Source organism: Ctenopharyngodon idella, chromosome 3 (genome assembly GCF_019924925.1).
Source record: "Ctenopharyngodon idella isolate HZGC_01 chromosome 3, HZGC01, whole genome shotgun sequence".
Classification (NCBI taxonomy): Eukaryota; Metazoa; Chordata; class Actinopteri; order Cypriniformes; family Xenocyprididae; genus Ctenopharyngodon; species Ctenopharyngodon idella.
The window spans coordinates 43,157,079-43,183,312 of NC_067222.1; the positions used below are offsets into that span (position 1 = coordinate 43,157,079).

The following is a 26,234-nucleotide window of genomic DNA, read 5'->3' on the forward strand; positions in this document are numbered from 1 at the left end:
GTGCAGAAACACCTCATCAGCAGCCCCAGATGGAATCTGTGGACTTTTTTCCACATTTTCCATTCTGATTTTTGGGGAAAATCTGCTTAATGGATTTAACCACAGTGCACTGTGTTAAATGAAGTGACAACAAATTACAATGACAAAGCACCCTGAAGTCATTCATTTTTTTAATGAGATTGACAATTTATGGAAATTACGCACTCTTCCGATACCTGGATAGAGTATTTTCACAGTAGAGCAATCCAAATTCAATATTGTATGTTGGCCGATTCTATCAAGGTCGAAAACTGACAGAAAAACACCATAAAAGTAGTTAATAACAACAACATGTGCGCTTTAAGCTTATTTGAGGAACAAACCGAAATTAAGCTTCCTTGCAGTTCAGCTCTCTTATAATTTTCTACATTCTGCATATTCAAACTGGTGCATCATGTTTAGTTGTGAGGGCTACACAATTAATCTAAAGAACTTAATTGTATTGACATAAAGGGTTAGTTCACCAGAAAAATTCTTTCATCAATTGTCCAAACCCATAAGACTTCGGAACACAAATGAAGATATTATTAATAAAATCTGAGAGATTTATGTCCCTCCCAGTCCATTCCACAAAAATTTTCAAACTTCATTAAGACATAGTAAAAGTAATCCATTTGAAATGAGCAGTTTAATCCAAGTCTTCTTAAAGGAACACTCCACTTTTTTTGAAAATAGGCTCATTTTCCAACTCCCCTAGAGTTAAATAGTTGAGTTTTACCGTTTTCGAATCCATTCAGCCGATCTCCGGGTCTGGCGGTACCACTTTTAGCATAGCTTAGCATAGTTCATTGAATCTGATTAGACCGTTAGCATCTCGCTCCAAAATGACCAAAGAGTTTCGATATTTTTCCTATTTAAAACTTGACTCTTCTGTAGTTACATCGTGTACTAAGACCGACGGAAAATGAAAAGTTGTGATTTTCTAAGCTGATATGGCTAGGAACTATACTCTCATTCCGGCGTAATAATCATGCTGCCGTACCATGGCTGCAGCAGGCGCAATGATATTACGCAGCGCCTGTGACCCCCTGCTTGCACAGGGATCGGCTGAATGGATTCGAAAACGGTAAAACTCAACTGTTTAACTCTAGGGGAGTTGGAAAATGAGCCTATTTTTAAAAAAAGTGGAGTGTTCCTTTAAGAGACATGAATATTTTATGTAATGAACAGATTTAATCAGGCTTTTATTTAGATATACACATTGATCAAAGCATATACATAGAGCACATCAAATATGGTAAACGGAAGCTCAAAAGTGCTTGCTTGATGCAGGCACTTTGAGCTTCTGCAAGTACCAATGAGTTCTTTGCTGTTGACCATAATCAATCTAGTTGGGTTTGGAATGACATGATGGTGAGTAATTGATGACAGAATTTTCATTTTTGGGTCAACTAGCCCCTTAATTTAATAAATATATAGTCTGCATGTGTTGCATGCTGTTTTGTCCTCTACTAAAGTGGTTTTCAATCCTGGTTCTGGGGACCCACGGCTCTCTTATTTTGGGTGCTTTTAAAACGGAAGGCTGCATCTTTTGTGTTCAGCAGAAGAAAGAAAGTCATACAGGTTTGAAACAGTTTGTGTGTAAATGTAAGTTTTTGACCAATATTTTCCACTTTTGATGTCATTTCTAGTGAGAAATTACTATTGTAGTAATTAAAGATTTGCTTAGTTTTCTCCATAGCTCTCTCTATTTTGCTGTAGATCATTAAACCGTTACACTGCCTCAGAAGTCTTTCCGAAATTAGTTTTGTGAGGTAGCTCCGTTTGCAAAATTTTGCCTACAAAGTCATTGCCTGATAGGGCAGCAAGGCATCAAGTCAGCTGCCTAAGTTGCCTAGGATGCAGCCTTCCGTTTGAGAAGCACCCATTATATGTCTCCTTATTTAACACACCTAATTTAGATCATTTGGAGAGAACTCCATGAACTGCACTGAATGTGTCAGATAAAAGAGACTTACTAAGTAGCCCCAGGACCAGGACTGAAAACTCTACTACACATACTTAAAGAAGGAATATGTGAACAATATGTGAAGGGGCAGGGAATGTGTAGAACTTTGTGAATGACAGGCATTCTAGTTCTTCGAAAATCAGCATGTATATATTCCCAGAGGACCTGCCCATCAGTGAACGTACAGTTGTTTAACAGAGGATATAAAGTGTTTTGCTCTCTTGCGAGTCCTCTCTGCTCTCCCCAGCGGCCGGCCCCGCAGCTGCCGGGCCCCATCATTTGGCACGGAGATGAAAGCGTGTCTCGCGCTCTGCTCTGTCCTCTGTGACACGGCCTGACCGCAGTGCAGTCACAGACGTGCCCATTAACTGCACCACTAGCCCTGTGACAGCACGACTCCGCTGTCACAACAGACACCCCGAGACTGAGACGGAGCTGAGAAATCTGTCAGGCGTGCAGTTTGCACACTCACTGACTTCTATTACTGATTTATTAGTATGAGATTGCTTCCTCCGTCTCTAGAGATCATTTTTTTATCTGACTTTAAAGGAAAACCAGGATCGGTTTCTTCAGGACATAAAAACATGGAATGTGTTTGGTTTGGATATGCATAGCCTTCCAGAGGCCACAGATCCAGGCCTTGGCAGCGGCAGGCTGCCACAGTCTCTCTATAGAATGGCAGCGCTCTTTGAAACGTTTTGTTGCCATTTCAAAAATGCAGCCTTGTGTTTAAAGTTGAAGGCGTGGCAAAAACCGAATGTGAATTCTATTACTTTCCTCAGTACATTTAGGACTCGATCTCACGAGTGGCTTTTGGATGCTGCAGCTGTGCATTTGATCTAATATACTGAAAGGTCTGAGCTTGAAAGCAAATTGAATCATCGCAAATTACTTTGGCATTTGCATTAAAGTGGTTTGTAACAATGTGAGAGACTTCATTGAGGAGACAACTTTGAGTATGCAGTAGGAACACAGTGGATTTTTATTTTAAGAGAACGATCAAACTTTGAACTTTTACATTGTGTTGAAAAAGGCCAACGGTCATTTGACTTGTTTGTTTTAGCATTGGTTTGCTAGCACGGAATGACTTTGAACACTCTCCCACAAAAGCAGTTGGAACTTATTGTTTCCTAAGCTTAAGACTTTGGTGTTAAAACTAATCTTGTGCTCAACCTTTGCCCTCTGAGATCAACTCCAACTTAAATTTACGGACCCTTTTAGGGGACGTCGCAGCCCTGTTCCGATCTCCTCTTCTCCTGTGGATGAAATGACGCTAATCCTTCAAAACTTACAATATGAAAGCCAAGATGAAAGTTTTTATTTTTCCTCAATAATCTAGTGAATGGATTTACTTTTTTTTTTACATTCAGAGCCTTGTTTTATTTCTTGACATTTAACCTTTTGAGACTCTTAGGGCCGATTGCACCAGCTGTGCATAAGGTACTATTTAGCTTAGCTGTGTAGTCATTATGTAACTACAAGTTCTACCTTCAGAAAAAATGGTGCAACTAAATTTAGAACAGAGTTTAGTTTGTTACAAACTAACTAATAATTAGTAGTAGCCCTTAGCGTGAACTTTCTGTTCAGTTTAAATAAGAACTTTAGCCTTTTTTTACTTTTTTTCAGAGGACTCTGTTGCGTGTGTTTAAAGACAGAGCTCTGTGGCGTGTTTGAGTTGGCTGTATGCGTGACCGCATGCTCCTCTGGGCCCATCTGCAACGATTATTTATTTACACGCTGTGATGCTTAACCCCGAGCAGGCAAGGGCATCCCAAACCTCAGCAGCGGGACAGGGCGAACTCTGTACGTTGCCTGCCTCTCTTTAAACTTGACGCTAATCCATCCTCCGTACCTCCCTCAATCATACTCTGAGCCCTCTTGATTCTTCCCAGACGTCACTGTTGACATTCTCAAGGCTCCAGAGTCAAGAAAAATGAACCCCTGCCTCCTAAAATTACTTTTTTTTTGTAGTTGGCAAATTACAGAATAGCACTAAATAGATGGTGGTTTAGAAGTAATGTCATCTAGGGGTGACATGAAAATACTATAGGCTTAGGTTACGTTAGTGCTGCAGAAAACACTGGAAGTAATTAACAAACATCTCCTTACCAGATGAAATATGTCAAAATATAGTGTATACACAAAGTTTTCCTGACTGTCCCCATTGGCGACTAGATTTTAAATTATAGTCCCTTATATTTATTTTTTGTTGCATTTGCAACCATTTTAGTTGCAAATAGTTTAGTATGAGGTTTTCTTTCTTGCATGCAATGTTTAGAACCTGCGACACTGGATATACAGATATAACATGGATAAAGACCAGCTTTATCTCTCAAGGATTACCTGACGTCTCTGTTATCAGGGCTTCATCAGGGTCTTGAGAACAGGCTGTCGTGAGTCTCTGCATTCCAGTGTGGAGAGGTTTAAGTGTGTAAAAGGTCTGCCATCCCTGCTAAATGACAATCACTGTGAGTTGTGCCAGCTGTTCACCTTTATCTCCGTTCACAGGCGCTGTTTTGCCCATAATGCTGCAGTAATTATCTCAGGGAACTGCTGGGGATAGTGTGGAACAAATTACTGGGCTCAGTTTAACACATTTGCTTTTCCTCAAGCTTTGTGTTTCATTTTTTCCCCCATTTTTTTCTTAGCTGTATATGAAATGTAGAGTACTGTATGTAGTTTAGCTGACAGCCTGACACATCTCATACTGCTTAGGACTGGCTGATAGTTATGTTTTTTTCAATCAGAGGAATCTTTATTTTGAAGTAAAAGCCATTGTTGCCAAGTAGATTGTAGATGTTTAAAAGTCTAATACAGTAAAAATATGGTCCATGATCACACAAACGAAATGTTGAAACGATTCCTTGAAATGGATGATGGACATTGAAATATAGCTGATTTCGAGAATGGGATTGAACTTCCCAGGACTTATTTTTGATGTTTAATCCAGAGAGAGGTCACAGTGGCCGTTTTGTGTCATGAGCTGTGAAACAAGGAACTGCCATGGAATAAGTCCAAGTCTTAGATGTTAAGTGCCATGGCACATGTGCTATCCACTAGGAGCAAGAACAATAAAAGTGTTTCTTGAGTGACCTCACCAGGAGATCTTCTCACCCACTGCATGGAGACCTGGAAGCATTTTACTGGGGAAGACTGAACGGACACAATAGCCTAAGTGATCCTACTTTTTGGAACAATGGTCTAGGGAAGGAAGTGTAATAAGGGGCCTATCCCAGGTCCTTGAAAGCCTGGCTGCTTTCAATGGGGCCCATGTCAACAGACCCCCCACCTAATCTTGCCAAGGGTCACACTTGCTTTTGCACCCTCTGTCCCCACTCTAACAATCTTTCCGTCTGTGCGGAATCCCAGCCCCCTGCCTCTGGTTTGGGATGGCACAAACCGGAAAAGTGGCTCACAAAGGGAAGTGTATTCTTCCATGAAGAAAACAACGTGTAAACAAAGAAGACCACCAAAGTCATGGTAGGTGAACTGAAATGGGTTTGTCTTTGCCTGCTGGAGCAGAAGTGCGCTGCGCCACCCTGTCTCTCGTTGTGCACGGTATCTGTGTGCGCCTCACAAGAGCCAGAATGAAAGCAAAACAATGAAGATGGGTTGGAATTTGGTGTCATTACGTAATTTGAGACTGGTTAAGAGAAAGAGCTTGACGGTGAGAGGGATGATGCATTTGCCCCCTATCAGGGTCTAAGATTTCTGTCTATAGATGTGGAAAAGAGCCCAGATGTTCAATGAAGTGCCAGAGGAAGTCTTGATGACAGGATATGGATGTTACCTTAAGCACTGTCTAGGACTACTAGAGGAAGCCTAATTCCTGCTTCCTATGATCTCATGCTTCCAGTGACATAATCAAGCGAGTGCTAAGAAAACAGCCAAAATGTGCATACTATATGGCCAATGTGGACACTCAAATAACACATTTATGTGCTTATTGAGCATTTAATTTAATAGATGTTGGAACATGGTTGCAAGGTTTTGCCTAAGAGAGTGATGTTCATTCACTCCCCCCACCTACATTTTCTGCCGGTACTGAGACTCAAGTCTGTTACAAGTCCGACTCTCTAACCATTAGGCCACAACTGCCCAAGTCCATTTATAAGGGGGTGTCCACATATTTTTGCTCATGTAGTGTACTTGGTTTTTGCAATTAGTTTTCTTGGTGAGGAATCTCATCTCACCATTGTGTTAGCACTGCAGGGCTCTGAAACAACTTAGTTTTGTGAGCAAGACTCAGTTTCCCAGCGATGAAATGGTACAAAAATCCAGAGGGTTAGCTGTCGCCAGCCTCATTTACACAGCCGATAAGAGGACCAGGGGAAGTGTGTTTCTCCTTCTCCAAACATGTAATCTCCCAGCACTGCAGGCGCTCCATTGTCAGGTCAAGAGGACTGGAATGGAGCTGTGAACTTCCTGGAGTCTGCCACCTCTGACTTTCTGTTGAAATTCTTCAGGCCTCAAACATTTGAAATGGCCACATATGCTATGCAGTCAGCCCCTTCCTTTTGACTGTTTGCTTTCTGTTTAATCAAGAAGTTTTTTAAGTAGCCATTACCGAAGAGGAAGGTTGTCAGTCATTAAGCCATTGTTCAGTGGTCATGACTGTTTAGGGCGGGTTGGTGTGCAGGAAGTAGCTAATGTATGGAAATCAAACATCAAACATTCAGATCAAGGATCAAAGCCGCACTTGACGACAGTTCGTAGGATACAGTAGCTATGAGTGCAAGCATAGGGAAAGGTAGGAATCTCCAAAAGCTTCTCCAGAACTCCAATTGATTTCCAATTGATTTTTTTGAGCCAGTCAATCAACTGCACCTGCATGATCTGGAATAAAATGCACAGTAATACCTTTACCAAATAGGACAGGGGCGTCCAGTCCTGTTCCTGCAAGTTCAACTTCCTGCAGAACTTACCTGCCTGAAAGTTTCTACTGATCCTGAAGACCTTTATTAGCTGGTCCAGGTGTGTTTAATTGATGTTGAAATAGTGCTCCGAGAGCAAGATTGGACACCCCTGAAATTTGCTCTTGAAAGTTGCATTGGCCTTCCTAAAGAGAGTTGTGTTAGGATTTTGGCCATACATTGTACTAACTAAGTAACTCTCCATTTAATGCTGCACAACTATGCCAAAAAAGTGATTATTGTTATGTTCTGTAGGGTATGCAAAACTGCCATGCATAGATGCCAATTTTATCATCAATAGCGGTTTATGTCTTTGAGTTTCAATAGGAGCACACATGTAGCAAACCCCGACCACTTTTTCAAATGCACTCAAACTAACCAAATGAACCAAAATCAGACATAAAACAGACCCTTGGGTTTCCAACTTAAATCTTTTACCGCTGTGCCACCAATGAAACTCATCAGTCACAAGGTTCTTATTCATAGACCTGTCTGCATGTTTCTGAGTGTGTACAGCAAAGCTCAGTCGAGAATTTACCATAGCAGTTTTGGTTTGAAGCGTGAGATATTTTAATATGGCAGTGTTCCTGGCTCATTTCAGATGGAGCACAATCTATCTGTGTGACTCCAGCCAGAGTAAAATCATGAGCCATGCTTTTCCTTTGGGTGTGTATGTTTACAGCTTGGCTCCAACGCATTGTCAGTTATAGTAGTGAAAGGCGTTGGCTGTTCTTTTGTAGATGAACGTATAATTGTGTACTTTTGATATAAGCAGTGGTTGTCTAAATGTAGTGTTTTCTTCACAAAAGACACAAAAACAAGCGCAAACCTTAAGTCAGCATTGCAGTTCAAGAGCTAAATTCTCAATTGTGCAGAGTTGAGCAAAAATGGCCAAATGCATTCTTGTGGTGGAAAACCCTTTCTGCTTTATGCCTGCCACTTTTAGCATAAAAAAATAAGTAGTTATTCTAAGCCTTACCAGTGTGGTAACCAAAGAGGAGGTGCTTTTTCTTGCTCATAAACGGCATTAAAAATAACTTGAACAAATGTTGAGCAGATGAACGTTTTAGAAGGTGTTTTTTTTTAGCACGACCAGTGTAGTCAGGTTCACATATAAATTACTTTTTAGCAGGTTCTTTTTAATGAATTCATCAAAAAGACTCATCAGTCAGACACAAATCACATCCCTCAAAAGTACTTAAAGATTTTGTTAATTTCCTTTGGTTTTCCATTCTTTAAGGAAGAGCTTTTCACTTCAAAGCTTCTCATTATGTATGGAAGGTAACTAGGTTTCATTGAGACCATGTCAATTAACCGCTCCTGTGGATTGAGGTTATAGAGCTTGACTTCAAAGGTTTTTTTTTTGTGTTTTGGTCACTCATGGCTGTGACAGCTTCATAATAAGGATGGGCGATGGATCGCCACTGTGACTCCACATCGTGGGTGTATCCAGTGTCTGTGTTCTAGGTCCAGTTCTATCCCAATGCCCCCCGTCTTGAACTTTGACCTCACTGAACTGGGAATACAAACACTGATTCCCCTTTAGGCGGACACTGTGGTTCCTCTGACGTTCCTGTGGTCTGGTTAAATTGTTCTGTTGTTACTCGGGAAGGATTTGGAAATACAAAATGAAAGCTGGTGTAAAACAGAATATGTAGATTGAATAATGAAACAAAATTTAATCAAGTAGCATGGAAAAGAATTCAGACCACATTTCGAAATGTGAATTAAGCCTGGGGGATGTAGCTAAAAATTATATCTCCTTATTTTTGTACCTTCTGACAATATTTAACATCTCTGAAAAGTATTATTTTAACAATTCAGCCATGCAGAGTAGCCAAGTAGATTCCAATTTCACTTTCAGAAGAAGTTTTCTAAGAAGCCAAATAGTAGACTTCTGTGAACATTTTGAGGGTTGTGGTGAATCAGGGTTTTGACGTATTGGCTTATAGTTTTGAGACACTGTCCATGTGCTGCAGTGAAGAATTGTCTCCCTTAAGGGCCACAATTGCTAAAGATCAAAGACTCCAAGATCACTATTGAGTGGTCTCTTATTTTCCATCCTCCTCCCAGTTTAACGCCCCCTGAGCTGTCCAGTGAGGTCAGGCAGAGGTCAGAGGTTAATGAAGTGCCCTTTGTTGTTCACAGGAAGAGACAGTGTTATTTAGTCCTGTATCTCTTAGTAAGCTAACAGGAATCTCCCGAGGTCCTCAGACCTCCTCATCAGTCTGGATCCCAGACTCCCTCTGGGGCTCTCATGGGAAAAACCAATGTAAACTACCTAGCAACACATTTTTAGCATGAAATTATGAGCCTGAAAGTTAAAGTCTAATAACCGCCTACCAACCATCAAGAACAACTTCTTTGCAAAAATCTAGAATCCACTCATAATACATCTATTTTTCCAGCGCAACCATTAGCATCTACCTATCAAGGCCTACAAACACTTTAAACCCTATGTAATGCTCTCTTCAAACTGTCCAATTATTCAGACTTTTCTAGTTAAAGGTTGTTGTAAAATTCAAGTGAATATGTCTGTGTTTTTGTACATGGGACCTGACTGCTGATCCTGTATAGATGAGTCTATTAGAGACCACAAAAAATCACAGGGTTATACAGACATTCCACAGTGTGCCGTGAATGAAAGACGGCATGTCTATTAACACACAGCCCTCTCATTTGCTTCATGTGACACATCAGCCATGAGTCTTTAGGATGTACTCTCAGGACCAAGAGACAAACGGACAACTCGAGAACCATACCAAATCGATGGAGATTGCTGCTGGTTTGATGTAAATAGTGATAGTTGAAGTATTAGCAGGCCAATTAATAAAAATATAATTGGCACCATGCTTTCTAGTCATTAGCATCAGTTCACCATCAGATCTAAACCACTATGGCTTTGTTCACACTGCACACAACTCCAGGTTGTGTCTCATATGTGAGATTTTGATGCAAATCTCAGCCCTAGTGTCTTACTTCAAAAGTATAATTTTTCTGCTGACTTTCTTCATGTGAAGCTGACGTATGTGTTCTTTATCTTGTGTTTTAGAGTTACTGGGCTCCACCAAGAGGCTGAACATCAACTATCAGGATCCAGACGGGTGAGTCATTGTTATGTTGTGGGTGAATCTCACGTCCAGGTCAAAACACAGGGATTCTGAATTGCAGAATCAGTGAAAAATTTCCCATAAGGCCACAAGAACTGAAGAGATGCCAAATTAGAAAAGTTGTCTGAGAACATGCAAATCTTTTCAAGTTTAAGTGCTACAGATACCAACAAGGTTCCTTGTTTAATAACACCTGAGTAAATTATTTTTGTGTATTGTTAGTATATCATAGTTAAAGGACCATAAAGGTCAAAGAACTATGCCAACATGGCAGGTGTAGTATGTCTGGAAAATGTATTCATATGACACACCCGCAAACCTAAAGAATGAACTTAATGGATGAGAAGTTCCACATCAAAAAATCTAAAAGTGCATAATTCTTGATGCAGAAGTAATGTCAAGGTACAAAATATCTTAATGATCCTAAAAATAGCAAAAATATAATTTCTAGGGCCAGATTTACTAAAGGCAAATTAGCGTGAGAGCTCAATTCCAAAAAAGTGCAGAGTGAAAAAGTTCTGCGTGTGATCTACTGACAACGCTCAAATTAAAGAACACAAATGCAGCCGGATCATTTCCATAATGACCGACGCAATCTACCAAGAGCAGCACAAATTAGCATCTGGTTTAAGACATGCTTTTTTTGGCCATTTAATAATTGTGCAAATACCAGTAAATTGACTAGCATAAACCTTAGTAAATCACCTTGCTTGATTCATTTAAATACTCTCCTCCCATAAATTTTGCGTCTGAAAGGAAAACTCCTACAAATGCATATGCAATAAGGTCAGCCACACAAATAACTGTCCATGCCTTTTCAGCACAATTTTTTCATTGCGTGTTTTTAGTAAATCCTGACAGTCATTTTTTTAATGCCAACAGAGGGTTTACGCTGGCACAAACTGCTAGTAAATCTGACCCATAATATCTTTAATCTTTAATAAAAATGTTATACATGTTATACATATTACACTACCGTTCAAAAGTCTGGGGTCAGCGAGACTTTTTAATGTTTTTGAAATTATTATTCAGGGATGTTTTTTTTCTGTATTTCTACAGATTTCCATATTTTCTGCCCTGAAAAGTACCTATGACCCACGTGAATTGCATAAATTTGAGAAATGCTGGTTACTGTATGATTATTGAAATTGCAAAATGGCCTTAAGCAATTACTAAATAAACTGCAAAATGTTACGTTTTCTAATATATTTATTTCATGCATGGATTGCTTCGGACTGCACTAGCTCGCAGCGCCATCTGAGGGGCACTTATTAGCATGTTAGCCAGGGTTCAATGGGCCAAATGAGAGTAAAAATTGGCATTGAAACGGTGTTACTCGCCAGTTGCCTGGTAACTTTTTTATAATTTTGACAATCCATGGTGAACTGATGAACAAAGACAAAGGAAACTGAACTGGGAACAGTGCAAAACTAACAAGATAACAGCTCAAACATACATGAGACTTTTTTTTCAGATGTAATTTATTTCTGTGATCAAAGCTGAATTTTCAGCATCATTACTCCAGTCTTCAGTGTCACATGATTCATCAGAAATCATTCTAATATGATGATTTGCTGCTCAAGAAACATATATTATTATTATTATTATCAATGTTGAAAACAGTTGTGCTGCTTCATATTTTTGTGGAAACTGTGATATTTTTTTTGTTTTGTTTTTCCAGAATTTTTGATAAATATCACTGCTGAATAAAAACTAATTTCTTAAAAAAAAACAAAACAGAAAAGTCTCACTGACCCTAAACTTTTGAATAGTGGTGTACATATATGCTGCTCATGGTTTCTCCACTGACAGCATCACAGCCTCACGTCTCCTGAAAGTGTCAATGTGATCATGTTCATGCATGTTGACTTCCTGTGTGACACATCATTCCTCTTTGATTAGTTTTGAAATTGACAGGTGAATTTGAATTTGCAAGTTCACATCAGCACACTTGTGGTGCTGTCTTAAGCTAAGATGCTGTAAATATCCTCTGGACACACCTCTAACCTCTCTGTCAAACTGTTTCAGACAGACCACTGAAGAATAACTTGATTGTGTCTTCATCCATTTTTGCTGAAATTATCATGCTTGGCTAACTTCATATACACACTAAGTGCACTTTGAGCTATTAGTCTTTGTTTATAAGACTAGATCCCTTTAGCCAGACACTTTACCTGTGGTTCGTCTTAAACTGACCAAGTATCGTTGCTCCCACAGTCCATTAAAACATGCTATGTCAACAGTGTCTTTGAGATAAGATGGGCCTCTCACAGGGCTGTAAAACGGTACATTGACCTCATATATTTTAAGTCGAGACTTAAAATGACATTTAGGTGCTTGTTTTTGGGTAGCCCCTCACCTCCCTGTCGTAAAGAAAAGAAAGGAGGGTGGGCCAGTCGAGGGGTCAGAGATGGCCATTCACGGATAAGGACCGTAACGAATTAGATAGGAGTGTTTACAAAGCACCGACCAGCCATTATTGAGGTCGGATGGGAAAAGCAAAAGGAAAACAGGTAATGATGGATGGAGATTTATAGTGCTGATCCATGCTTTCGTGTGTAGCTGGTGTGAACAAATCTGCCTCTATTTGACATTTAAAATGGATAACCAGAAATATTCAAGATAAACTCTTGGATTAGAGGCTGACATCTCAGATCTTTAAAGCGGTCCACTCTTAGTTTGAACAAGATGCATCAGTCACGTTGTTGTATTTTGTTCTGTGAAGTTGCCATGGTATTTACTGACCGGCTTTTGTTATATAACATCTCTATCCAATGGAAACTTACTGACAGAAGAGAAAAACAGGAAAAGGAGTGAAAGGATGTAGTCAAACTCACTCAGAGTGTGTAACACAATCATGCAGAGACCTGTATCACTTGTTAACAGGAATAAAGTACATAGACTCACCCATGTGTAGACAGAGGAATCTGAATCTTACGAAATCTGCAACATATCCGGGTCATACTACTCTCCAAAATCATAAGCAAAAATTAGAAGTATTTGTATGTGTAATATTATTTATATATTTATACAATTTATAAAGAAAATTAAGCTACAAATTGTTCCCACGACTTATTAATATGTCAGCATGTTTTACTTTTCGTTCCGTCATTTTAAGTAAATTGTGTGCACAATATAATAATTCATTCCCTCGTTTTACTAAAGCGTGTGCACGATATAATTCGTTCCCTCATTTTACTCAGTCGTGCACATGATATAATAATTTGTTCCTTCATTTTAAATCAAAACGAGGGAGAGAATTAGCACAATGTGGCCATGATTTACTTAAATGAGAGTATGAATTCTTGAAGGCACAGTATGTAAGTTTCGCCACTAGAGGTCGCTTATTCAAAACACTAACAAAGGCGGAGCTTGATGACGCCGTGAATGAGCGTGGAATCATGGGAGTTGTCGTCTTCACCTCCACAGCTGATGAAAAGCAATCCGACGTGTTCATGGATAAGGGAATGTATTAAAGTTTTATTTATGTTACTGTGGTATGAACCAGGATGGGGCCGAGAGCCTGGGACATTTTATGTTGCTGTTTTTATTATGCTTATATGCCGCAGTCGGCCTCTGGTGCTCCTTTTGTTTTGTTTTTTATGTTTATTTTATGATTATAGTTGCGTTTAACGTCCGCCTCCTTCTTCCCTGAACTTGAACTTTGTTACAGTTATGTTTGATCACTTAAATTCACATTATTTTCATTCTAATGAAATAGCAAGTGCTGAATTACTACTCATACAAGTCACTTTATTTGACAAATTAAAAAGGTTGTTATAAAGTTACTCTGAAGGTTGTTATAACGTTACTCTGTGCATTCACTCAGTGGCTGGTATGAGACACTTGTTGCACACTGCAGTAAGCTAGATCGATATTAGAATATCATATTAATAAAAGCTGGATGACTTGTGTTGCTTAATGGCATGCAATTCATTTAAAATATATTATATGGTGAAGAAATTTACTGTTACTACAAATAAAACTCTTTCTGATTATGCTATGTTAGTCACAAAATAGTGTTGTCTCTGCATAAGGCATGGTACAAACATGGTTACAATAAGTCTGACCATGTTGAGCTATATATCAATGATTAGTTTCAGTTGCAACAGTTGCTCACCTGTCTAATAAAACATAATATATTAAAGCGTCTTTGGGGTTTTCATGGTTTCTATGGAAGTAAAACAAGAAAATCAAGGGTAACGTGCATACAACGTCATTGACAGGCGACACAGTAACACGGGCCATTACACTGGTTAAAATTGCTTATTTCTCTGGATTTAAACACTGTTGGAAACTTTTAGGATAATGTAAGTACACAAGTCAACAAAATATATAACATTGTTCTACTGTTTTTTTTGGGATATTTTAATCCAAAATTCTTACATATTGTGCCTATAATCCATGGCCATGATATATATATATATATATATATATATATATATATTTTTTTTTTTGTCTGCATGTCACAATTAAGCACATTTCTTACCAAAATTTTAAGACTGTAATGCAAAAATAAATACATAAATATATTAAAATATATATAATTTTAAATAACATTCACAATATTGTAAAAACTATTGCAATTTGTAATGTATTTATATTATGCTGATCAAAAAATACAGTATTTTTTTTTAATAATGTAGTAATTTACAGTAATTAGAATGGGATAATGGGAATCACAACTGGGGAAATTACAAAAAAATGGTATTATGGCGTTTTATGAGAATTTTTTTGGTCAAAATGTGCTAAGTTATTATAAAAAAAACTCTTAATAGTGGTAAATAGTCTTCATTTACTGTATTTTCTCTATATATTTCTTTTCTTTTAATTTTGGACCTGAGCATGTTTTCGTCAGATACAGCCATTTAAACGATGTTGGAGTTGCAACACTGTTTGGAAAGCCTTTGTTTCTGCATGCCACCTAATGATGACCTCAGCATGCATCATAAACGGTACTTTTGATTGTGAAATTTTTTTAATAGCTTTGCATGCCCAGGTTTGTTAGTAAAAGAGAAAAAATGAAATGCAATGAATGAAATTTGTGGGGGTTCATCAAATAATAGTGGTGTAGCATTGAAGGTTTTGCTTGTCTGTGAGACAAATTAGTATTTGAGCCGCCTTTGACTTTCTGGGGAACTGTTGGGATTTGTATGGGGGGCGTTTCCATGGCAAACGTCCTGGAATGTGTGTGAATGAATGCCCAGGCCGGTGTGAGAGGGACTCTTTGGAGCCCTGTCCTTTGTCCACCCAGGGCCGCGCTGCCAGGACGCATCAAATCCGTCCTGACATCCCGCGAAATGAAGGCGAAAGTGGACAGGGCTTGTAACACAAGACCCTCGCTGAGTTCTGGGAACTTTTCCGAGTTGTGTGTTTGTGGGTAAATCAACAACTGTTCAGTATCGCTGTGGGCAGTCACCGGACTGTCTGACCTGCTCTTGATATTTCCTGGGGTGCAAAACTATGCTTTTGTCTGGTGTGATAGCGAAAAGCAGCCAAATCGTGTAACTGATGAAGAAAATGATAGTATTCCAATTAATCGGACAAGTTTCATTGTATGTTTGAAACATTTTGAGTATTAAGTGCAGTAATTAACCCTTATTGACATTTAATTGTTGCTGAATACGTTCTAGAGATTTAGAAACTGCTTTAGGGTGCACCTGTACTAACATATTCCCTTAATTGTTTATTGTAGGCAAGGCTCAACATTAAGGATGGCCCAAGGCCAGATGACAGTACTCACACTTGTCTTGTTGGGCCAGTGCTGCGTTGTCACAAAATCCTGTTTGTCTGTTTTTATGACATTTGGTTTTTGACATTTGTTGTTATAGTTTAACTGATTTCTGATTTTCCATGAAATTACAATGAACGGGGGGTGGAGAAAAGCATGAAAGAACCATAAAAAAGTTGTCAGTATTCCAAGTCTTTTGAAGCCATACTATAACTTAGTTTGAGGAATAGGTTGAAATGTAAGACATTATTCACTGAAAATCTTAGCATCTACCCTAGCTCTTCATGGCAAATAAATGAGAGAAGTAGCGATGTCCATTTTATGAACAAATTGAGTTAGATCTTTTGATTGATTTGCTTCTTCAGGTTCACAAAAGTTGAGTTGACAGGGTGAATTATTCTCAAATTGGACCGATCTGGTTCTCAACTCAATGGTCCAGTTTTTAGCAGCACACTTTTATGATAATTTTATGGTGGTTTTGCATTTTTTTTTTAAGCTTGAAAGCTTCAGTCCCCATTTATCGCAGTTAAATGTTAAATGAAAAACCAGCACATTCATCAAATTCTTCATATGAACTCTAAACAACATGAGGCTTAGTAAATAATGACAGTATTTTCTTTTTGGGGTTTAAGAGAGGATGCAAGAATACGTCCTGTGTGTGTGCCCCCTAATCGTCAGTGTCATTTGTATTTGGTTATACTGTTCATTTAGGTTAGCATGAATTTTTTCCTGGTTCCCTGTAAAGTGGGCGTCTGCTCCAGATCCAGTGAAGAAGAGAGGTGAAACAGCCTCTCACTACAACAACCCATTTTTCCTCCCGCTCCCAGTTTCTTTTACTTTTTTTCGTAGAAAGCTGATGGAAGAGTGTGTGGAAATGTGGAAGTGTGGAAGAGAAGAGTACAGTCTTCTATTCAGAAGAGAGAGCTCTTTCACAACACAGGTTTCTTTCAGCATCTACATCCCTTCGCAGGGCTCTCAGACCCAGCCATCAGCGGGTAAGGTAGAGGTACAAAGAAAGACACCACAGAGAAGTGATTGTGCCATCTACCCAGAACCCCACACCTCATAACCAGACCCACACAGAATATGCAAACTTTTTATGCCCTCTTATTTGGATGAAATCTGCGTACTTCTTGGAATAACTAAAATGTGGTAAAGTGTGTTAAACTGAGAGTTGTGAAACTCACAACTGAGAGTACCACATGAAATCATTATCAAATAAATGCATATTATCCAAAGACCCCCATGATGGGGGTTCCAATTCTGCGGAAAATTGAGATATGTGGGCACAGGACATGTGTGGGCCTGCTCATAACAAAGCCAGGGCCTGAACTGACTCTCTTCATCTCCTCAAACACAAATGTCCCAGTTGTGAGGCTGTCGCTGCCCTCCTCAGATTCTGGAGAGTTAAACTTGTGATGTTATGCCTATTGCTTTGTGCCATGGAGCCTCTGGCAGTCTCTATTTCCTGCCTTAACCTGCCCTCTTGTTGTAGTTCTGTAGAATATTCTCTGACATTGGAGATGTTTGTGTAATAATTGTGTATAACGAACTCTACTTTAATAAAATCTTTTTATTGGCAAACTACCAAGACCATTGGGATTTGTTTCTGGGACTTTCATGCAGAGTTTCATGCTCAGTTTCAATATAGAATTTGGTACAGGGATTGTCTCTTTGGAGCAGGGACCTTGGTTTGAAACTTCTGGTTTCTAGTCCTGAGTTTTAATAACTATGCCACATCACCCCCTTTTATCCACCGCTTAAACCTTAGAATGAATTATTCATTTTCAAACCTTCACAGCTGTCACACCATTTCTCATGAGTGTCAAGAACGTCCACTGTGAAGACAGTTACGTGTCAAGCTGATTTACATCCGAGTGTTTCTGCTAAGCATGGCAAACTGTGTGTCCTGTGTGATTCAACACAATGTGAGAGTTTACCACCAGCTTGTGATTCATAGGGTACAAAGACCTTACACAGTTCCATCTCTTCAAAGGCACAGTCGGCAAAGTGTTTTCCCTCAGCTGGAGTCTCAGTGTGTTCATGAAAATAATCAACTTTAGCCATCATATTTATCCAGTCTGGTCCATTTCCACTCTATTTGTCTGTACTGTTTCATTGCACATCTAATAGACACAGCTGTCTACTCTGAGAATCTAATCTGAGGCCATGGGTTCAGGAAATGAATGACTCCTTTGGCTAACCCCATATGGGTTCTTATTGAGTAAAAGCATCTGACCTTCTGCTTTTAGTGTGATAAAAAGTTGGGCCAAAATATATCTGCATTGCAAAATAGACCGCATAAGATGTTTTTTGATGATTCTTGATAAGATGAGTCAGGTATGTTGTGGGTTAAGGCAAAGTTTCCAGACTGATGCTGAGGCATCTAGAAATGTATGATTTGATTCTTATCCAAGACTTCCAAAAACTTGTGAGCTGCCCATTTAGGCAGCTTTTTAAGGCTTTTTAGGCAGTCCAAACACAAAGTCTGTTCCCAAAGATCAGCAGCATAATTGCTCTGTCTTTTAAGATGTCTTCTTTTGGCCAATTTCTAAAGCAGCATTTCATATATTCTTGGCAAAGAAGGCAATCCAAAAATGCACTATTTTTTAAACCAGTTGTAATAGAGTACTTCAGAGATGACGTGTTTTTGTAGGCCAACCCGGAAGTTAGCGGCACATGGGTTCCCTTGATCGAAAGCCTATGCATTTTTCCCATAGACTTTTGGAAAATCGAAAAAAATAAGCTCTGTGCTTAACAAAGGGTTATGACACTTACATGTTTTGTCTGTCAGGATAATCTTTACAAGTTAACACAACTGTAACACAGTTCGTAAGATGTGGGAAGAAGGAGGCGGGAACCGGCGCAGATTCAACAATAAACTTTTAATAAAATAAACAAAGAACAAAACGAAAGTAATGCCGGCAGACCCTCGCGGACGTCTGCCGGCCACACAAACATAATAAAACAAAATAAAGTCCAGGCCTGGTCCTCTCTCGTCCTTCACTGTCATCGCTCCTCCTTTTATGCTTCCGGAGCTCCTCCGTGAGAGACTCGAGGCCGGTGCGCCTCACAGGTGGAGCTCGTTAACTCTCGCGTCACCGGCCTCGCGCCGTTCCCTCACGGCTCTCGCCCGCCCTGCTCGTCACATACCCCCATCGCCCCTCGCAGGCCGGGGGGTACTCCCGAGACTGCGCTCTACTCCCCCCCCGGGGCCTGTCTCGGCGGCCGCAGCACCTGGGGGTAAGGACAGACGAGACGAGAGAAAGGAGACGGAAGCAAGGGGAGCGACAGAACGAGAGAGGGAAGAGAGGAAAAAAGAAAAAAAAAATTCTTGGTCCGGTTCCCTGACACACTGCCGCTCGGTCCTCAGCCTGCCGAGAGGCTCTTCCTCGCGGTGCCATGCGATGGCACTGGACGCTCGGTGGACGGCCCGATCCTCGACCGCCTCCTGGCGGCCGGCGATGGCTCCTCCGGCTGAGGGCAGCCGGCAGCGAATCCGCCGTTCCCTGCTCCTCCCCTTCATGGCGGACGGCAGCAGGCTCCGGCCCACGGCAAACGACGGCATTCCTCCGCTCCCTCCAGGACGGCAGCCACCCCACCTCGTCCCAGGAGCACGGCATCCGGGTCTCCGTCCCACCTTTCACAAGGCTCCAGTACCACCGCCTCGGGCAGCCTCTCGCAGTCTTCACTCCCGCGCTGCCCGAACTCCGCAGCACCGCGATCCCCCTCAGCAGCGAGGGCTCTCCGACAGCATGTCCCTCCTTCCTCCCGGGTTTCGGCACCAATGTAACACAGTTCGTATGATGGGGGAAGAAGGAGGCGGGAACCGGCGAACATTCAAACAATAAACTTTAATAAAATAAACAAAGAACAAAACGAAAGTAATGCCGGCAGACCCTCGCGGACGTCTACCGGCCACACAAACATAATAAAACAAAATAAAGTCCAAGCCTGGTCCTCTCTCGTCCTTCACTGTCGTCGCTCCTCCTTTTATGCTTCCGGAGCTCCTCCGTGAGAGACTCGAGGCCGGTGCGCCTCACAGGTGGAGCTCGTTAACTCTCGCGTCACCGGCCTCGCGCCGTTCCCTCACGGCTCTCGCCCGCCCTGCTCGTCACAACAACATTTATACATTTTGAAGCCTAAAAAAAGAAGTCAGATATAAAAAGCTAACAGTAGGCTATAAACGGACTACAGCACACCATCGCGGATCAACGTCACCACCACCAAGCTTCCTTAAACTTTATTTAAAAAACGACTTTATTTAAAAACATGCTCGCTGATTATGATCTGTGCTGTGTATGAATACTTATCCACTTTTTCATGAGAAATTCTGTCCAAATTTCCTGTTTGCCATGATGACGTCTAAAGTCCCCGCCAAAGGAAGTCGTCCCTTTTAGCAATTTGTTAGTAACCGCCGTTTTTAAGACACAATAAAGGTTTAAAAAATCACAAGCGGGTTATAACTGGTGTGTTTTATGTCATAGATCAAAACGTGAAAATATTTAGAGGCTTTGTTAACCACAGACCTTATTTCAGGCGATTTAGCAGAAACCCATTTAAAAAACCCATTGACTTTAGGGCGATGGAACCGGAAGTCCTAAAATGTTAACTCACTTCCGGGTTTTGCATACAAAAACACGTCATCTCTGAGGCACTCAATTTGAGTCTCTTAAAGTGTTCCAAAAGTGTCCTTCATGAGGTTTAGTTTCCAGTGCAATGCTGCCTGGAATACTCTACATGACTTTTCTGAACAGATTTTAAAACACTAGGCATCGTGCACTTTCCGACTTTCTAAATGGTTTCAAAGAAAAACTGAGCATCACACACTGAAAGACTGAGGATCACACACTACCAGACGTTCTGAACACAACAAACTCACACAGAAATGTGCACCTCATTGCTGGAAGACACATGACAAATGGCAACACAATATGTGTTCTAAAATTGGCTCAAAATATCAAACATATTTAACATCCTCTGGATGGATGGATGGAATCAAAGTCTGAAGCTAAAACATCAGAGTCTGTGCTCATTACACACTATGCCAGCTCCGTCTGACCAAAATCTGCAGACTGTCTCTGACTTCCGGAAACTATCGTTGACTTGTCCAGACTGCAAATTGGGGCAAGAATCTGGGCAAAAGTTGTGTAGTGTAATCCAGTGTAATCTATGTCGGTAACTGATAGCAAGGCAGCTCATAGGTTTTGCAACAGAGCTTACCTCTCAGCCATAAGAGCAACGGGTCAGTTGTTCCCTTAGTTTCACTGTATGCTTTCATGCACCCTGATGAAATAGTCATTGTTTTAGAAATTACAGCCAAGCTGTGACTTGACATTTAAAGATATTGAGGGGAAAATGTAAGCTATTCAGCCACCGGGGCACAGTTTAATCCAAAAGCACCACAGTAATGTTGTACTTGCCCAGTCAAACTTGGCTCATTCTTTATGGGGCCACTTGTGCCTCAAGTGACAGCTTCCCCTTCTAAAAGTGATATGTTTGCAGTAATGGCTGTGGGTGAGGACTTCACTAAGACAAGACTCTGGAAGGAGATTTACATCCGGGACGTCTGAAGCGTTTGAGGAGGGGTGGTTGAAGACAGCCCTGTTACTCTTCTGTGAGAGGTCTTGCTTTGGTTTTCGGCATGTCCTAACAAAATACATCCACCCCAGACAAGTAGCATTTTCATTTGTCATACTTTAGTAAACATCAGATCATATGAGGGCGTCTGTGCCCAGAGGACACAGTTTTTTTTTTATTGCCTGAGCTTGTGCTGAATTGAATGTATCTCCCCCTTGTCGCCCTGATTCTTTTTTTTTTTTTTTTTGCCTCATAAAACCTTGTAAATTTCAGACTTTAGTCTCTAATTGTGCCACAGCTTGAGCAATACGAGGCACTTTTACAAGACGTTGGTTTGTTGGCAATCTCACATATACTGGTGTTTTTTTATTTTTCCATTCTCTTTATGACCACACATGGCCTCTAGTGTGGAATGATGAAAGTGTAACTGTGTGCTCTGGTATCAAATTAAGCTGATAAAAGTTATTGGGTGGCTTCTTTATTATTTGGCTGTAGCCTTTATCTTTCCCAAAAGTACTGTTCCTTAGTTGTCAAAAGTTTTTTGCTTTTTCCACCACTCTCTCCATCTCTTTAAAGTTTTCTGTTTTTTTCCCCTCCACTCAGGTTTTCAGCGTTGCATCATGCTGCTCTCACAGGCACTACGGAGTTGCTCTCCCTGCTGTTGGAGGCTCAGGCTGTTGTGGACATCAAGGATAGCAACGGTTAGAACTGCCTCCATTTCTGTGTGTTGTTATCGTTTTAGTTGTGGTGTGGACTATTCTTGAACATTTAGAATGATTTTTAAAACTATATCTTTATCCATATTAGTGTTGTCACGATACTGGAATTTCCAACTTCAATACAATACCTTGAAAAATATCAATATTCGATACCAGTGTCGATACCACAGTGAAAACTGCTATATATACCGCCATACAGATAATTTATTATCTCATAATTTTTTGATAATTTGGGTAATTTTGTTGTAGAAGCTTACACACAGAACAGGGATGCTTAATTTGAATCTTTGAACTACATATACAAAAAAGACAAGTAAACAGTCAGTAATTAAAATAAGAACACATAAACAAATTGCAAATTATAGCACAAATAAATAAAATAGAATAAAGAGACAAATGAAATAAACATGGTGGGTCTAACGGTATATTCAGTTAAGAAATTAAAGAAATACAGAAATGAAAGTAATCAAATGTAAAATAACACTGGATAGTTTTCAGTGTAAAAATTAAATAGTAATTAATTAAAAAGTTCCAAAAGTTATTCGGTCAAGCAGCGAGTGATTTTCTTTTGTTCTTTTATTAACATGAGAGAAAGCAGCAGGTTTATTAGGCTGCTGTCACTTTAAGAGCTTATGCACAGATCCAATATACTGTTACACAACATGTGCTTTCTCTCAACTATTTACATTCCAAAACTGACTGTATTTACCTGAATACTCGGCAAGACGGGCTTTTTGACATAATTTTGTATGTATTTGTAACTTGGCATTCGCGAGCTGTTGGGGGAAACCTGTGGGGATGATTAAAATTATGCGCAATACAAGCACCGGAGCGAATGACACGAGTGAGTGAGAGAAGGCGGGTGTGTGTCAATTTGGCGTCGGAGAGAAGAGAGAGAGTGAGAATGCGCATTTCATATTGTTTTATCAATACTGCAGAAAAGGAGTATTGGAACCGTTTCAGTATCGGCCTAAAACATGAATTGAAATGAAACCAATACTCAAATTTTGCTCAGTCTTGTACACAACTAACAGAACTGTGTGTCAGAGGTTGAATTTTGTATGTTTTGTTCTGCAGGGATGCGGCCGCTGCATTACGCAGCGTGGCAGGGTAAAGCTGACTCAGTGCTCATGCTGCTGAGATCAGGGGCTGCGGTTAACAACGCGTCTCATGACGGGCAGATTCCACTGCACCTGGCTGCTCAGTACGGACACTACGAGGTGGTGCGTATCTATTAGACCACACTCAGATGATTCAAAACAGTTGCTGTCATCAAACACGTCACAAACACTCTTGAACAAAGAGCAGAGCAGTTTAACACTGTGGCCTCAATGGGCTGACCAATGTTTTTCTATTGAAAATCTTTCCATATTACTTTGTTTAAAAATTTGTTTCCAAAAGCCAGCCCGGTCAGCCCACAGAGAAAACTGGCCAGTCCATCCCTGTTTGAGAAGCAGTGTTGTTGGATACAGCACCTGTGAATCATCTGACATCAGCTCACTGAAATGCAAAGAAATTTGATATTTGCATTACGACATCAACAAGTGACCCCAGATGGTTTTATTGTGTGTATGTACGGTATTAGTGAGGAATTAGGGATAATCTGTCTGTTTTTATGATTATTTTCTGTCTCACGTCACATATATTAACTAACAAGTTGGTTTGAAAAACATAATTCTTCTTTCTCTCTCTCTCTGTTTATCAGTCTGAGATGTTGTTGCAGCACCAGTCAAACCCATGCGTGTTAAATAAGGCTAAGAAGACTCCTCTGGATCTGGCCTGTGAGTTTGGCCGAGTGAAGGTCAGTCATCTCATCTCTGTAGGGACTTGTCAGTATTTAATTTCTAGTGTGTTCATGATCATACTTCATGTGGAATGTCATCTGTTACATCACTGTCACGATGGTTACTGTAATCTCATAAATTATGTTATCTGTTGTGCAAGTGAATCGCATACAATCTGACAAGAACGTGTCCAGGCCATATTTCACCTCAAAATCCAAAAAAAAAAAAAAAAAATGAAGAAGAAATTTTGCTTAAAGAAAATGAAGTCAATCTACTGTAGTTGGGCCATTAAAGCCTACATTTTTATTCTCACTGGTGATTCTCATTACTGTAATACAATATTTTTGCTGTATTATAGTAAAAAAAAAAAAAAACTGTAATACAATCTTTTTCATTTCAATGTTTTCATTTCATTTTTTTTTTTACTGCCCCAATACCTGACAATTTAAATAATATATAATATTATTGTGCTTTTGTTGTAATGAGAATATTTGAGTGGGAAATGAGCCAAGTTGTCATGAAAATAATGTTACAAAGCAAAACATCGCAATGATTTTAAAAGGTTCACCCTAAAAATGAAAATTCTGTCATTAATTACTCACCCTCATGTCGTTCCACACCTGTAAGACCTTCGTTCATCTTCGGAACACAAATTAAGATATTTTTGATGACATCCGATGGCTCAGTGAGGCCTCCATTGAAAGCAAGTTAATTTACACTTTCAAATGCCCAGAAAGCTACTAAAGACGTATTTAAAACAGTTCATGTGACTACAGTGGTTCAACCTTAATGTTATAAAGCGACGGAATACTTTTTGTGCGCCAAAAATAACAAAATAACGACTTTATTCAACAATATCTAGTGATAGCCAATTTCAAAACACTGCTTCATGAAGTTTCAAAGCTTTACGAATCTTTTGTTTTGAATCAGTGGTTCAGAGCTTGTATCAAACTGCCAAAGTCACGAGAACCATTGAAATTTCGAAACCTTTCGAAAGTCTTATGACGTAACAAAGTCTCGTTTACTGAAATCGTGTGACTTTGGCAGTTTGATACACGATCCGAACCACTGATTCGAAACAAAAGATTCGTAAAGCTTCGAAGCTTCATGAAGCAGTGTTTTGAGATTTTTATCAAAAATATCTTAATTTGTGTTCCGAAGATGAGGTCTTACGGGTGTGGAACGACATGATGGTGAGTAATTAATGACAGAAATTTTCATTTTTGGATGAACTAACCCTTTAAAATAGGCTTCATTTTCTTCAAGCAAAGGTACACTATGTAACTTTTGGCCCTCTAGAGGTTAAAAAACAAAACTGCATGCATTTTGCAGAAGAACATTGTTTTGGTTGTGCTTCTGCATGACTGTGCGGATGAATATGGTTATCCTACTGCTCATAAAACATCCACTACTAGGCTTAAGAGATATAACCAGTTTAGATGGAAAGGATCTCAAACTGACTAGCTGAAGATGTTACTTTAGCTTTATCCATTAATAGACACGGTACTTCCTTAAAATAAATTCCAGCACAGACAGCCAGTGGAGATACTTGTCTGCATGCAATAAAATTATTTTTCCTCCTCTATCTCTTTCTGCCCTAACTGTGATTTTTCATGTCTGTCTTTGTGTGTCATTCATTCACTCAGTGAATAAGAGCTCAGAGCTTTGTTTTACATGTTCTCGCGCACACATGCCCAGTGGTGTGCGATTTCAGTTCAGCTGTGTATTTAGGCCTTTTGGAGGTGTTACTTTAATGGCAGTGTGTGTATGTGTGGTATTTAATCAGCTGCTGTATTGAGGTATCAGGGTGCGGCTGAAGCAACTGGATAATGTCTTTCTCTCTCACCCTATGTGTGTGCTGCTGACGCAGAAGAAATCCACTCAGTGCTGCCTGCTTAGGGTGTGCCTTTAAAATGTGCAGCACTGAGACTGTCTTCAGCATGATCTATGATTGCTTTCAATACGTGGTCAATAAAGTCATCGTGCACGATTATAGATAGAAAAATGCAAACTTTATTACTGATTTCATAACAATCAAAACAATCAGTCTCACTGTTTGTAACTTCATAATAATTATAACTTTATAATTACTGATTTCTGCATTTTTTCAATGAAAACTGAAATAAAATGGAAGAATTTAATTACCAAATATTGTTTTTTTTTTTTTTTTTTTTTTTTTTTTTTTCATGTTTTTCCATGCATGCTCCGCTTCACTACACACTATCCCACAATCCCCTGTGCAAGTCTGATGCTTGACTGATACTCAGCTTAGTTTGTGGCCCAGATGTTTTTGGGTGTTAATGTTCACTGGGACATATTAGCATGAGCTCATCCTCACCTGAGAGTCAACACCCACCTTCCCAAGAGCCCTCTCTCTGTGTGTGTGTGTGTGCATATGTGTTCTCATAAC

General features: G+C 39.8%; 1 protein-coding gene across 4 annotated transcripts in view; it reads left to right on the plus strand.

Annotated features, from left to right (window-relative positions):
• LOC127509107 (caskin-2) overlaps nucleotides 1–26,234 on the plus strand; it is a 67,032-nt gene that overhangs the window by 17,289 nt on the left and 23,509 nt on the right. For all 4 annotated transcript variants that reach the window (XM_051887590.1, XM_051887589.1, XM_051887591.1 and 1 more), the window contains exons 3-6: nucleotides 9,953–10,004; nucleotides 21,925–22,022; nucleotides 23,118–23,263; nucleotides 23,746–23,841. In XM_051887590.1, the coding sequence (XP_051743550.1) occupies nucleotides 9,953–10,004; nucleotides 21,925–22,022; nucleotides 23,118–23,263; nucleotides 23,746–23,841 (392 nt within the window). The remainder of the gene's footprint in view (nucleotides 1–9,952; nucleotides 10,005–21,924; nucleotides 22,023–23,117; nucleotides 23,264–23,745; nucleotides 23,842–26,234) is intronic.